Below are 14,188 nucleotides of genomic sequence, written 5' to 3'. Positions count from 1 at the left end.
AGGATTCAGAACTGCCTCTGATGCTTTGGAGTGCTTTTCTGTAAGGTACAGGAGTGGATTAGCCCAGTTAGAGGTGTCTAAAATTGTCTCCAAACAAGGTGAAAATGGAGGTTTTCTAAACTGAAGTAAATGTGTGCAAATAATGGGGAAACTTTGCCCATATAGCACCAGTTGCCCTGTGTAAAGTGGGAAGAGCTGCAGGATGTGGAGGAACTAGCTAGGTTTACACTTCAGCGTGCGCCCAGCTTTGGAAGAACCCACAGTTGTGGCAATAGGACACTGAAAAGAGTAGTGAACTATTCATCCAGATCTCTTTTCTAACACTGAGAGGCTGCACAATGTATACAAGCTAAGCAGACACTTTGAGGAGCTCAAGTTTAAGTTGATGTTTAGAAATAGTCTTACTACTAAGTTTTAGATGGGGTCAGAGTTGCCTTTTTCTATCAGAAGTTCTTGATTTATTTATCTTAATTTACTGTGTCATACAAGGGGAAATAAGTCAGTCACTCAAGGAATGTCAGTTCCTGGAGGCAGTGCAGGAAGGTTGTGGCTGGAGACAGATTTTTTTTTTTTTTTTTTTTTTTTCCCCCCAATGTTAGTTAGTACCAGAACCAGAGGATAGGTGTTAAGTGCTCACACTGTCATAAAATCAGGCAAGACTGCCAGTCATATTGACAAATCATTACAGAAATAATGGTGAATTTGAAGCATGCCCTTGAAAATAGCTCACTTAGATATAAAGCCAGAAAGTTGTGCAATGCTGTTGCACACTTTAAACTTGTGCAGTTCTATGCAAACAAAGCTACATTACAACAAAGGCATTGTTTTAATGTTTGGATTTTTGGTTTTTGCTCGTTTCAGTATCTGTTCTTTTTGGATGAAAATAATTATGTAATATGTAAATAATGTTACGGGTTGAGTGACATAATCAGATAAACCAGTACAGTTTAGTCTATACTTGATCATGTGCTTAGATTTGTTTAAATTCTGTAAAAATAAGTGTGTGAATTCACCATGTATGTGTTTACAGGAGTCTAAAGATTTAAATACTACACTAGAAGATCAAACATGAAAGTATAGTTTTACAGCTGACAGGTAGTTTCTTTCTACATTAAACCCCAAGTATTAGAATTCAGCATCTAGTGGAGGAAAGAAATCTTTACTTTCTCCACTAGATGGTGCAAGTAAATTAAAAAGCCCGTTAGTTGCTCATTTACTTTTAGGGAATCTGAATTAAGCATGAACTAAACAAATTGCTTAGTAAAATAATTTTCGTTAAGGGCCTGCTTTTCTCCCCCACCTCCCCAGAAACAGTTGTTACACAGTGATATTTTTATCCTTACTTACAAGAATCAAGTATATGAATATGTAGCATTTTCATGCCAATAAACATGGATCATGCTATGAAATTGCAGCCCTTAGCTAAGAAAGCAGTAAATCTTTGCAACATAAAAAACTTTAGCTATTGAAACTTTTAATTCCCAAGTCATTCAGGTTTTTTCTGTGCTTCCCACCCAGCAGTATATCTGCTAAAGGGCAATAAGTGCTATATGGGATCATTCTAATATTTTCCTTTTCATCGTTCAGAATAAGGTTGTAGTTGTGTATGCTCACTGCTTGGTCATCATCTCCTTTCTCTGAAGAGCAGTTTGGGTTTTGTAATCAGCTTTTATGCTATGCATACTTATTTTGAAGTGATATGGTTGTGATTTTCACATGGTTTGTAATCTCATTTTCCTTTCCCTGACCCAGTTTCAGTAAGCATTACAAATCTTTATCCTGGTTGTGAGAATGTCAGCGTGAGAAGCCGTAGTATGATGTTTGAGCCGGGCCTGACCAAAGGGGTACTGGAAGCTTTCGTTTCACCTGCTCATCACTCTCACTTCTCTGCTGATGACCAGTCCACCAAGGCCATTGACATTCAAAATGCCTGCTTGCATGGTAAGCAGACCCCTGGGCTGGCGTGCCTTAATGCTGTGGGATGGTTAATGCCATGTTGCTTGTTTTTAAAAACAAAAAGGGAATAAAAAAATCTGACTTAGCATGGTAGTGACTGTGGTTGAGAATCCAACATTGGTGGGGTTTGGTTTGTTTAAACAGAAAGTAAATCTGCATGAAGTTCTCTACCTGTAATATACATAGTAATCAAATGTGTTAGATTCTTGTAGTGTCACGTTTTTGAGATGAATAAGTGGGGCAGAGGAAGGAGGGATTTGGTGTAGTAGGAGTGGGTTGGCAGACCGGCTACTAGTGTGAAGGCTCCTTCACCTATATTGTATGTCATTTGGGGATTTTATCAGATTTAATCTGGTCCCATAGACCAAGTGTCCTCAGCATATAAATGGTTCGCAGCTGTATGATGGACCTACCATTCTCGCCCCATGGCAAGACTGGAGTATGTTTGGTGTGTCCTGGAGCTCACCAAACATAGTGAGTGGAGTTTCTGATTTCATTTTTTTTGAAAGGAAGCTAAATGCTCTGCAGTTGAAACCATTTAGCAGTAACGGGTCAGTCAGAGAAGTTGTCATAAGTACATATATGGCTTTTGACTGTGAAGACCATACAAATGGTGCATATATACCACCAGCCATATTAATTGTTATATAGGTAGTAAGATCTCTCCCAGTAGATCCCTTCTTAAGGTGTGCAAAACATTTTCCTTATTAGCAGCTGCAATTTTGAGGCTGAGTTAGGATTAATCAAGATTTTATTTTGGAGAGGGAGACCTATTTATGAACGCAGTATATGCACACTAACACATGCAGTGACAAAACATTTTTCCTAGATGCTGAAGAGTTTGGCATGTAGCTAAAGCTTGTTCTTTGTCCAGGCTAATTTCCTCTTTCAGTGTGATTTGAAACCAAGTCAAATTCTGCAGTGAAATAGAGTTGTGCAACAGACTGTCAGAAGGGTTTTTTTTTTTTCCTCTGTGCTGTCCAGATATAGAAGGAAAGTGCACATGGGCGAACTCTGAATAGCTGTACTCATAACAGCAGATTTGAGGTTTCTGGCTTCTCTTCTTTTTAGAATTTTGAGGTGCATCTTAATCAGTATTTATTTAAATAGAGGTAGTACAAGTGCAGCGGACTTCACCCTAATCAGATGGTGAGTCTGGGAAGTGCCATACGGTGCAACACAGTAATACTTTTCTCACCTGAAGCTAAAGGAGATAGCAAAAAGAAGCACGGTGCTATGGGATCCTTAACATGGTGATTCTTCAGTCCTGACCTAACAACATGATGTGACTAGTACAATTCTGTAAAGCAAAGTGGCTTCTTTGAGAATGTCCTTTAGCTGTTTTTAATACCAGTGGTGGCATGTTAAGAAGAAAAATTAGTAAAATGTAGAGCTTTTTGGGCTGAGCAGGAAAAGAATGGGAGCTGTTAATTCTTGTTTTTCAAGAGAATACAAGGTCTGTTGCTGTTGTGCAAGGCAAAGGCCAATTTAATGTGTAAGGCTGCATGTGTTTAACACACAGGTGCTTCCACTTGGCATCCAGCTGAATGTCCTAGAGAAGTGAATGTGAGAGAGGAACAGATTGAGGACACAACTTCTCAGCCTCTGAGACTGACTGAAACCTGTTCCCTTTGTTCATGATTGCATTTGCAGTCTTGCTGTCTCACATGCATATGGTTTATCTTTGTGAAAGTTTAAATCAGATTAACAATCCTTTGTTTGTCTTTCCGTGGCTGAAAGATGCTTTGTGCTTACTGACAAAGTGTGATCTCTTCATCTGTTTGTCTGTTTTTCAGGAGTTGGCGACTTCAGCATCTGGGAATTCTCTGGGAATCCTGTGTATTTCTGCTGTTACGATTTTTTTGCTGCGAATGATCCTACTGCAATTCACATAGTGCTTTTTAGTCTCGAGGAGCCTTATGAAATCCAGCTAAACCAAGTGACCTTTTGGCTCAGTTTCCTGAAATCGTTAGTCCCAGTTGAGGAGCCAATAGGTATGCTCTTCTGCCTGTTAATGAAATATTAAGGGACTATAAGATAAAGCTTCTTGTGTTTCTCTGCAACTTTGTACATCCTCCATGTTGAGTGCTCTTATGTATCTTCATCCCCATGTATTCAAACAAACTTTACACAAGGTTTCTTAGAGAAAGGAAATTTTATCTGTCAAAAAAGCGCGAAGAGTTGTACACACCACCTAGTCCAAATAAGAAGGGTCATGAGATACAGTGCAGCCTCTTGTGGCACTGGGATTTACATCTGTAAATGGCAGATTAAGTTTTATGTCAGATAAGCTGTATGGAAAAGTGTATCAGAGGGTTGGAACCATTTAAAACCAGTTTTAGACGCATTGTTTAAATTCTACTTGTATCTAACCCCAATTAACAGTGTTTCCAGCAAAAATTGGTCTTGTCAGCAAGAACAGGACAGAACGACGTTGTGGAGCGGCGTTATGTCTCAGTACGTGCCACTTCAACATATTTAACTGGAGTTGTATTTGGACTTGAAATATGTTAACCCTTTGAGGGTGTACAGAAACCAGAATTTCTAGTGAATTTCACTTCACATATTCTCAGACTGCACAGGTCTTAAATAAGTTTACTTGTTTTATATTCAAGCTTTTTAACAAACTGAAAGTTACTTGGCAGGCAAACAACTTAAATAACTTTTTTTTTTCCCCTTAAAAGGTCTGTAGGTCTAGGTATATATGCCATATAACTTGTTTGTGTTTGTACCTGAGCGTTGGTCTGCAGACTTGTGACAGTTTCATGGACAAACCAAGCTCTGACATGTGTCTTGGTTCTATGAACCGAAATGTTATTCATTCATCCAGCCTGTGGATCTAACTCAGTGTTCATGGACATTTATAGTGCTGCTAGGGACTCACCAGACAAGCATATGTGCAAAGGGTATTTACCCTCTCTTCTTGTTTCCTGCTCGATTCTATATGCATTATCTCAGCCAGATAATGATAATGATGAGCCAAGGCGCACCTTCAGTTTTCAGTTCAGGCATCTGCATGTCTTTCATTTTCCATTTTAGGTCAAATCACAGGTTAACAATATGAGCATTTGGATCTAACCAACATGAAATTACTTCTGGAAGTAAAAGCTCAGAAATTTGCGGAAAAGTATCAAAGCTGAAAATACAGTTAATTTGCAATTGCTGAAAGCTTTTCACTGGTCCTCAGTCTAGCGAGGAAACTTAGTTCTTGGTTTGACCAAGTTAGAATTTGAGTTAGTCGTTTTCTTCTTGCTGATCTGATTATCAGCATTATTTAGATACTTTGCTTAAATCAGTGTTTATACTGGTCAGCTCAATTTGGGTACCCATGCATTTTTGTACTATTACAACTCTCTCAAGTAACATGTAGTAACTGATGTTAGCAGAAAACTTAAACTTTTGGAATTACTTTCCAGTTATTTTATCTAAGTCCTTCAGCTGCCAAAAAAAAAAAAAACCCAACATTTACAATTACAAAATACTGACCTTGAAGTGCAGAGATTTGGGCTTTTTATGAATGAATCAAGATTCTGTAGCTCTTAGCTGATGAAAACTGAGCAGTGATGTAAGCATATTTCGCCCTTATGTAGTTTTGTCATACTAAACCAGCAGGATTGGATGTACTATCTTTTTTAAAAATAGTCTAATGATGTCTCTTCTTTTCTGGAAGATTAGTTTGAGAAAAGATTGAAAACTGTGTGTTCCGTACTGTCACCTCATTCATGCCATTTGTATCTTTCTTTCTTTCTTATTCTTTTTCATGGTTTCTGCCAGGCTTTCCTACTTAACTCTCACCTAAGTGAGAGGTCATTGTCTGTGTAAGTACTGCAAAATAGCATTCATACCAACGTATGAATGTTGTAGACATTTTGTGTTCTGCTTACAATCCTCTACTCTGCACCTGTAGTATTAAGGACCATCGAAAGATTGAGAAACCTTTTCAAGAAGTTGTTATTTTTAATTATTTTTCCTCACACTATTATAGTCTAGTTAATAGATATAACATTAGTGTTATTGATGAATGTTTTTATTAAAAACATAAAGTCATGTAATATCAATGTATCTGATGTTACTCAGAGTGTCTAGCTATTCAAATTGGACATTATATAGATAATCCTATAGGATTATCCGATCTATATCCTATAGATAACAGCCAAAGCACCAGTGGTGTAAGCACAGTGTGGCTATGCTTAGAGTTGATAAATCCACTGCAAAAGTGATTGATATGAAGAATATAAAATGTATTGCTACTTTCCCGGCTCAGTAAGACAGCCATCTCCATAGGCATGTCTCATAGTGAGGGAGTGCTCTTGTTTCTCTTCTAGCCTTTGGTGGAAAGCTGAAAAGTCCCCTGTGTGTTGTTTTGGTCGCCACACATGCTGACATAGTGAATCTTCCTCGGCCTGTTGGGGGAGAGTTTTGGTATGACAAAGACATGTCATTGTTGAAAGAAATCAGGAACAGGTAAGTGGGGAGTGTATTTATATGTAGTGTTTAGACGTGTCAATTAGAAAGAAAAAATGCTAAAATGCATAGGAATATGTAAAAGGTTTTTATGTGGCTTAAGTTTTATGATATTAGTATATTTTGAGTATGTTCAGGAAGCTTATGTTGTGCAAAAAATGAAACATTTACCAATATTACAGTGAGTGAGCTGCCTTGAGTGAGCTAAAATAAGCCAAGTGGTGCAAAAATGAATTCAGGCTCAGGAAGTCTCACCCTGTAAACACTGGGATACATCCAAAGGCCTGTATCAGCCATCTGTTTAACGTCTTGGTCATCAGGTTTTGCACCAATCTCAGAAAAGTGGGCAGTTCCCAGCTACAAATTCTGGGTGCAAAAGAGGAATCTTTACAGGAGAGCCACCCTTTGCTCTGAATTGATTTAGGATGGGTAGGAAGAAAACTTAAACCAGGCCTGGAGGTACGCCATACACAGTTTGTGAAGAGCTGGACATTGTGGAGTCACACAGGTGACAAGGTCATCCAAGAGGTACCTAGAAGTTAGGGAAACTTCTAACCTTCTTCAGCAAATGTTTGGAGAGCGTGCTAATTGTAGATGGAAATAGGGAATTCTTCACGAACATACTATTGTATAAAGTAGCAATAATTTATATCCATAGTGAGCACATAAGTGGGTAACACGTGGTACGAGGAGCCACCATCCATACCTGTGAGCATAGACGCTTGTCTGGACTGTGCAAGAAACAGATGTAGGAATTCCAGCACATTAGTGGCAGGGTAGTATCTTAATCAATTGAAATAAACTATCAGAAAATACCTGGGTGTAATCTTTGATGTTGGAATCCTTTTAAATGCAAATCGGCCCAGAGCTACAAAAACAAGTGTGTGCAGTTGAAAAGTCAAAAGGAAGTGAGAAAGAGAGCTGGTGTCAATAGCAATGACAACTGAATTATTTAAAGTGAGAAGAAAGAAAACAACAAATATGAAGACCTTGAAAAGAATTAATTCCTGCTATCCCTTTTCTGGTAAAATGTTTGGTTTTGTAATTACAAGTCCTGTGATGCAGTTGTAATTTTCTTACACATCTTTAGCCTTCTTCCTTAGGAAAGACAACAGTTTTCTCTCAATATCTTTATTTTCAAGAAAATTAGAGAGCAGGTATACTGTCTGTGCTTATAAAATATCTTAGCATAATCAGTACTTAAACTTTTTCATCATTCCTTGAAGAAAAATAACTCTTGTGTAATTTAAGACTGAAGTACAACTGGATTAAGAAATAAAACTGGATTTGGGACTAAGTAAATAATTGCTCACTTTTTCTCTTTTAGATTTGGAAATGATCTGCAAATTTCAGACAAGTTATTTGTCTTGGATGCTGGAGCATCTGGGTCTAAAGATATGAAGCTTCTCCGAAATCACTTGCAAGAAATAAGAAGCCAGATAATTTCTGTAAGTAATGTCTAATGGTCTGGGTTGGGGCAGCCAAAATGTGAAAATCTTGTGTAATAATTTACTATAAATTTAGTACTTACATTATGAAACTTAAAGAAACAAGTGCTGTTTCCATTTTTTAGCAGCATGCATGATAGACCTGGTGATAAACAAACTCCTGAGATCAAAGATTCAGTCAGCATTTTCAAAATTGTAGGTGTTTTGTGCAGGTCACCAAAATGATCTCTCCTGAAAGGAAATTATTTGAGATTTTCAGTTCCAAGTTACAGTTTCGTATTTTGAATTGACAGGGATTGGATTCCAGCGTTGACCCTTCCTTTTTGTTTGTTTGTTTTTAATCTTTTTTTAATCAGCATAGTATTACAGAGAAACAGAATATATTACAGGCAAATAAGTTTTTCATTAAAAAAAAAAAACACCAGAGTAGAACAGTTTCCTCAACTGTTAGAAAGATAATTCCCAATATAGATATGTGAACTGAATATGCATTAACTTTTTATTGCACTTTTTTACTGAAAAATATGTGCTTGGAGTTGTGTATATATATGTGTAGGTCTATGTATATGACACTAAAGGTAAAATAGCCATGGTTTGATGTCATCGCTATGAATCCACAGAGACTTCCATACTGAGGGTGACCAAGTCGTTATGTAGCCTGTGCTAAATGGATATAAATTTCTTCATAGCAAAGGCCCTTTTACTTGTGTGACACACCAACAAGGCTTTCTGCAGCTATGTCTGATAGGTTTTTTTTTTTTAATGAATTAAAAGTGAATGTGTTACTGAGTTCATTGTGTAAGTCAAGGAAAATGTTTGGTTTTATGCAAAATTCAGCCTATTTTATATTCCAATGGTCTCTTGATTTAATAAACTTTTCTTCTCTGACAAAACTTTATCATAGCCATAGTCACTAGCTTGAAATCTGGAGGGCTTTGCTGCATAAGAATTGCATGCTGTGGCTTGGGAGTAGGGTGAAGGCATCAGTGATGTCCAGGACAATCAGTAGATAAAAGGACCATCTTTACTTCTTATCTGGTACTCTGCTCTCTCACCTGTTGAAGTAAATTGGTCCTATACAGATATTGATGAGTACAGAATTTAATTGAATATTGACAATTTCTGAGATAAAGATTAACTTCTAGATGCATGAAGGCAGTTGATACATTTTGAAGTCACTGTTTGAGGTAGTCAGCACATTTGACAAAGCAGGATTATATAAACCAAAATCTGTTCTACATGTCACGATTCCCTTTGTAATCATGGTGATGTTTGGAAAGTTTGCTTATTTCAGCAAAAAAGTTGCTTCTGGAATTCACTTTATTAAGAAAAGTTAGATTTATGGCAAGTGAATGCCAGATGGAAGAGTAAGGGTCCATCACAAGGGGAACTCTTTAGGCGTGAATGTATGTCATGAATGCATTAGACCTTGTAAACTCCATTTAAAAAAAAAAAAACCAAACAATTGTACTGTTATTCTCAGCAGAGTAGAATTACAAATGGATGTTTTCTGTGCTTTTGTAAGACTTGCCCACCTATGACTCATCTGTGTGAAAAAATAATGTCCACACTGCCTTCATGGAGAAAAATGAATGGACCCAACCAGCTGATGTCCTTGCAGCAGTTTGTATATGATGTGCAGGAACAGCTTAATCCCCTAGCAAGTGAAGATGACCTAAGGCATATTGCACAGCAGTTACATAGCATAGGAGAAGTAAGTGTTTTTATCTAAATTGCATATCTTTATTAGCAAGGTATTGCTTAATGGGATATAAGCAAATATCTATAGTTGTGGTTTTTTTTTTTCTCCTCCCCCTTAAGACATAAGAAGTAAAGACTAGTTAATAATGCTTTTTGTTATCGTTATTGTCTTGTGGCTCCTATTTCATTCAACATTATTTCTTTGAGACAGGAAGAATTACAGTTTATTGCTATAGTTGTAAGAAGATAAAATACCCAGAAATTATAAGTGTGCTATCATCTTAAATGAGGTAGTGCTTTATGTCTTCACTGCATGTGAGAAATTTATGTGTGTCCATTAGAAGCCGAATTGTAGGATAACACCTTTGCATAAATAGCTTGCAGGGCATGGCTAGGCTTTGCTGCTGTTGGGCTCTAATGGCTTCGTGACTAGTGGAAATCAAGAACAAGATCTGCTCTTTGTTCTGAATACTTGCAAGAAATTAAAATGCACTGTTTGTTTTTCTCCTGTCAGCAGTGTTAATTAGATGGCTGAGCCAGTAAGTTAGGAAAGAGAGAACATGGGGTATCCTCTTGTGCTTCACAAGATGTAAATAGTAACTTTCATATTTATAAACAGATTAACATTATGCAGAGTGAAACTGTCCAAGATGTTGTGCTTCTGGATCCTCGCTGGCTCTGTTCAAATGTCCTTGGAAAAATCCTGTCAGTGGAGAACCCAAAAGCCCTCCATCACTATAGAGGTCGGTACACTATAGAGGACATCCAGCGTCTGGTGACAGATAGTGATGTGGAAGAACTGATACAGATTTTGGATGCCATGGATATTTGTGCAAGGGACCTTAGCAGTGGAGCAATGGTGGATATTCCTGCTCTTATAAAGACTGACAATCTCCACAGGTCTTGGACAGATGAGGAGGATGAGGTGCTGATTTATGGTGGTGTTAGAATCGTTCCTGTGGAACATCTTACCCCATTTCCTTGTGGAATTTTTCATAAAGTTCAGGTGAATCTCTGCAGGTGGATTCATCAGCAAAGCACAGAGGGAGATGCTGATATACGTCTGTGGGTAAACGGATCAAAGATTATGAATCGTGGAGCTGAGCTTTTAGTGCTGCTGGTCAACCATGGTCAGGGTATAGAGGTTCAAGTTAGAGGACTGGAAACAGAAAAGATCAAGTGCTGTTTACTCCTGGATTCTGTATGCAGTACCATTGATAACTTAATGGCCACAACCTTACCAGGCCTTCTGACCGGGAAATACTACCTTAGTCCTCAGCAGCTGAGGGAACATCATGAACCAGTAATGGTCTACCAGCCTAGAGACTTTTTCCGTGCACAGAGTCAAAAGGAGACATCACTAACTAACACTATGGCGGGATATAAAGAGAGCTTTAGCAGTATACTGTGTTTTGGGTGTCTTGATGTCTACTCCCAGGGAAGCCTAGGAATGGATATTCATGTTTCTGATCTGAATCTACTTACCAGGAGAAAACTAAGTCGACTTTTGGATCCACCTGATCCTATGGGCAAAGATTGGTGCCTTCTGGCCATGAATCTGGGCCTCCCTGATCTTGTTGCAAAGTACAATACAAATAATGGAACACAAAATGACTTCCTCTCAAGCCCAGTCCATTCCCTTCTGCAGGAGTGGAGTAATGCTCCCGAGAGCACTGTAGGTATCCTAATGTCTAAGCTGAGGGAATTAGGTCGCAGAGATGCAGCAGACTTTTTACTGAAGGCATCTTCTGTATTCAAAATAAATTTAGATGCTAATGGTCAGGAGGCTTATGCTTCCAGTTGCAACAGTGGCACATCTTATAACTCGATTAGCTCTGTAGTGTCACGGTAAGAGCAGGTGTTTTGCATGGACATCTTTTCAAACTGCAGAAAGGATAAAAGATACAGTACAAGAGTTTCTGTGCATTTTCATTTATGAGGTTTTACATCAAAGGATCTTTATCCTTCTCCAGCACCACCTTTTTGTGCATAAACTTTCTAATTCTAACTGTGAATTGTTGCTCTTTATCTATTAAAAAGGCTGGTGTTTTAAAATTATTCCTGATATATAATGTGCTGCTTAATACTGCCATTTTAACTGGAAAGTCTTAACTTTTGGATTACATACTGCAACTGTTTTATAAAATATTTCGATTCTCCCCATAAAAGGTAGGGGGAGAGGAATAGCACATATTACCCGAAATGTGTATTTCTTACACCCTTTTTTTTTTCTTTTCATTGTGTCCTCTGCTTAACATTTTTTTATATTTATAAGGAGAGAAGTCCACCATTTGTGGTCAATCTGACTGAATTTAAAACCACATTGTTTATAGCTGAAAAAGCGAGTGCCTTTTGCAGAAGGGAGGGTGCAGTTGATTTGAATGACCCTGCTGGAGTTACAAGAACATGCTACCTCTGTTTCACTTAAGTTGTCTGCATGCTTATCATTGCAAGTGGTGCTTGCCTTTTAATTTTTTCTGCACTTCTAAGACATTGGTGATGACTCACGCAGAGCATTCTTGTGCCAGTACTATGGGTATAGACATGTGATACATAATCAACTTCAATTACAGTCAAATCATAATGTGAAAATCTCTTAAACTTGCCAATTATCATGCTTCGTTATTTCCATGCACCTCAGGTAAAAGTTTCATATCATTATAAAGTTCAAAAAACACAAGTGTTGGATACTGCAGAATAATATTGTATAGCTGTCAGTTGTAATTTGTGTATAACAAAGGTTTTCTACTATTAGATCCTGCATTACTTACTTCCTGTACTTGAAAACTTTGATGGGGATAAAAACAAAAAGGAAGCAAGGTTTCTTGCAGTGATAACTTTAAAATTGATATGAGGGAATATGACCCATTCTCTGTTCTAAAAAGCATGTAATTTTAATGGTGCGATGTGTGTTTGTTTATATATATTGTATGTACATATATTAATACTATTTTTTCCTTAATCTTACAATGTAGTAAAATTTTAAAGGATTTTTCTACAAATAAACTGTTGCTTGTTGCATCCTTGTCATTCATATTCTCTAGCTGAAAGGGACCAAAACTTCTCTTTTCCTTACAGTCGCAATCCTGGAGAGGCAATGCCTGGTTTCTGAAGTTCTGGGAACCTCCTGTTTCACTTCAGGCGGATTTCTCAGTATGCTGCAGGAATATCTTTTTATTTATTTACCGCAGAGGTGGTTCCTCTGCAGCAGAAGGATTTGCATTCATTTTGGCAAATGGCAAGCCAAAGCAGCTTGCTACATAGCTTTTCCTTCGTGTTTTTTTACAATGAAAAACGAAACATCAGATGCGATTCTGTCATCGGGAATCCTCCAGATCATGCTGTGTTGCAAAGGGGGAGAACACTGCATTAGAGCCTGTGCTGTAGTGATGGTCCTTTACATTAAGGATCCCTTCATCACAGGAGGGACTGTGCTGCTGCTGCTTATTTAAACTCTCAGTGTCACTCAACTGATAGCTGCACAGTCTCTGTACAGCTCTCTACGCAGGCAGCTCTGCACAATACCTCCTCCCTGTGTATGCCGCAACGGAATTAAGTGGACTCTTCTTAAAATGCTAGTTGCCATTTCCCACTGCCTTTCTTTGCATATTTTACCCTTGATTTATTAAATCCTTCCCGGGGCATTGCTGGGCTCCTTTGTTAAATATTTTTTAAAAGTCTAGTCCTCAGTGAGAAGTATGGTTAATGAGCAGTCCTACCCTGAGGTGTCTCTGCTCTGATGTTCTGCTTCTGACGAATTCAGCATCTCCCACCGCTGCTAAAAGTTGCTCAGTGAAGAGCCCAGCTTTCCGCAGCCGGTACTTGCCTGTGTTACTTCATGGCCACCGCCACACTTCACCTTCCAGCTGTGGACATGTTGAGCACTTCTGTCAGATTCTGGTACGTAGAGGGGTCTTTCTCATATGACTTTCTGGTTTTCTAGCTGGTTTCTTTAGGCCTGTTCCTCAGGCATCAAACTTGGAGTTACCTTCACTGAGTCTGTGTGATGCGGAGGAGTGGGACTTGATATCACAAGTCCTGTGAGAGCACAGGCTACTGTGAGATGCTTTTCCCATGCAGGGCTGTCAGTGGTGTCTGTTAGTTCGGGATTTCATTCACCACTGTACTGCTTGTGGCTTGGCAAGACTTCGAGATACCAGCTAGCCCCGCCCCTGTCTGCCTCCCCAGATGCTTTTTGTGCACTCAAGATGCATGGTCAGCTTACCAACATCGATGCAGTGGTCTTTTTTTCTTTTTTCTTTTTTTTTTTTCTTCTCCCAACAGCATGTTCCTGACAACTCTCTGCTTCCATTTACTATAAAACGCAGCCCTGGAAGTATAAATTACTTAGCAATGCTATGATGGAACTTTGGCAGTAACAGCCTATTGCATCATTTACAGTTTTCATGGCAATAGGTTCAGGAAAGTGAATCACAGTCATAGGATAGCTTTGGATTGCTTTCCTATAAATCATGTGCCACTGACATAAAAAAAAAGAAAAAAAAGCAACATTGTTGTCCTAAGTGACAATTTCAACAAAAAAAGGTTAGCAAAGTGATACAAGTGGGCATCCCTTCCGTAGCTTCACTTTTACCGATTTCCTCTTTTGTTCTGTAAAT

At 38.4% G+C, this 14,188-nt stretch overlaps 1 protein-coding gene across 1 annotated transcript in view; it reads left to right on the top strand.

Moving 5' to 3' along the window:
* DAPK1 (death-associated protein kinase 1) overlaps positions 1-11,652 on the top strand; it is a 67,620-nt gene extending 55,968 nt beyond the window's left edge. The window contains exons 20-25 of the mRNA XM_009573908.1: positions 1,753-1,941; positions 3,753-3,950; positions 6,282-6,420; positions 7,748-7,868; positions 9,394-9,582; positions 10,189-11,652. Coding sequence (XP_009572203.1) covers positions 1,753-1,941; positions 3,753-3,950; positions 6,282-6,420; positions 7,748-7,868; positions 9,394-9,582; positions 10,189-11,421 — 2,069 coding nt within the window. The 3' untranslated portion in view covers positions 11,422-11,652. The remainder of the gene's footprint in view (positions 1-1,752; positions 1,942-3,752; positions 3,951-6,281; positions 6,421-7,747; positions 7,869-9,393; positions 9,583-10,188) is intronic.
* The last annotated feature ends 2,536 nt before the right edge of the window (positions 11,653-14,188 follow it).

This window comes from Fulmarus glacialis, unplaced genomic scaffold (genome assembly GCF_000690835.1).
Source record: "Fulmarus glacialis isolate BGI_N327 unplaced genomic scaffold, ASM69083v1 scaffold21523, whole genome shotgun sequence".
In the NCBI taxonomy this organism is placed as follows: domain Eukaryota; kingdom Metazoa; phylum Chordata; class Aves; order Procellariiformes; family Procellariidae; genus Fulmarus; species Fulmarus glacialis.
The sequence above is the reverse complement of the archived record's forward strand: the minus strand, read 5'-3'. Positions and strand labels throughout refer to the sequence as shown.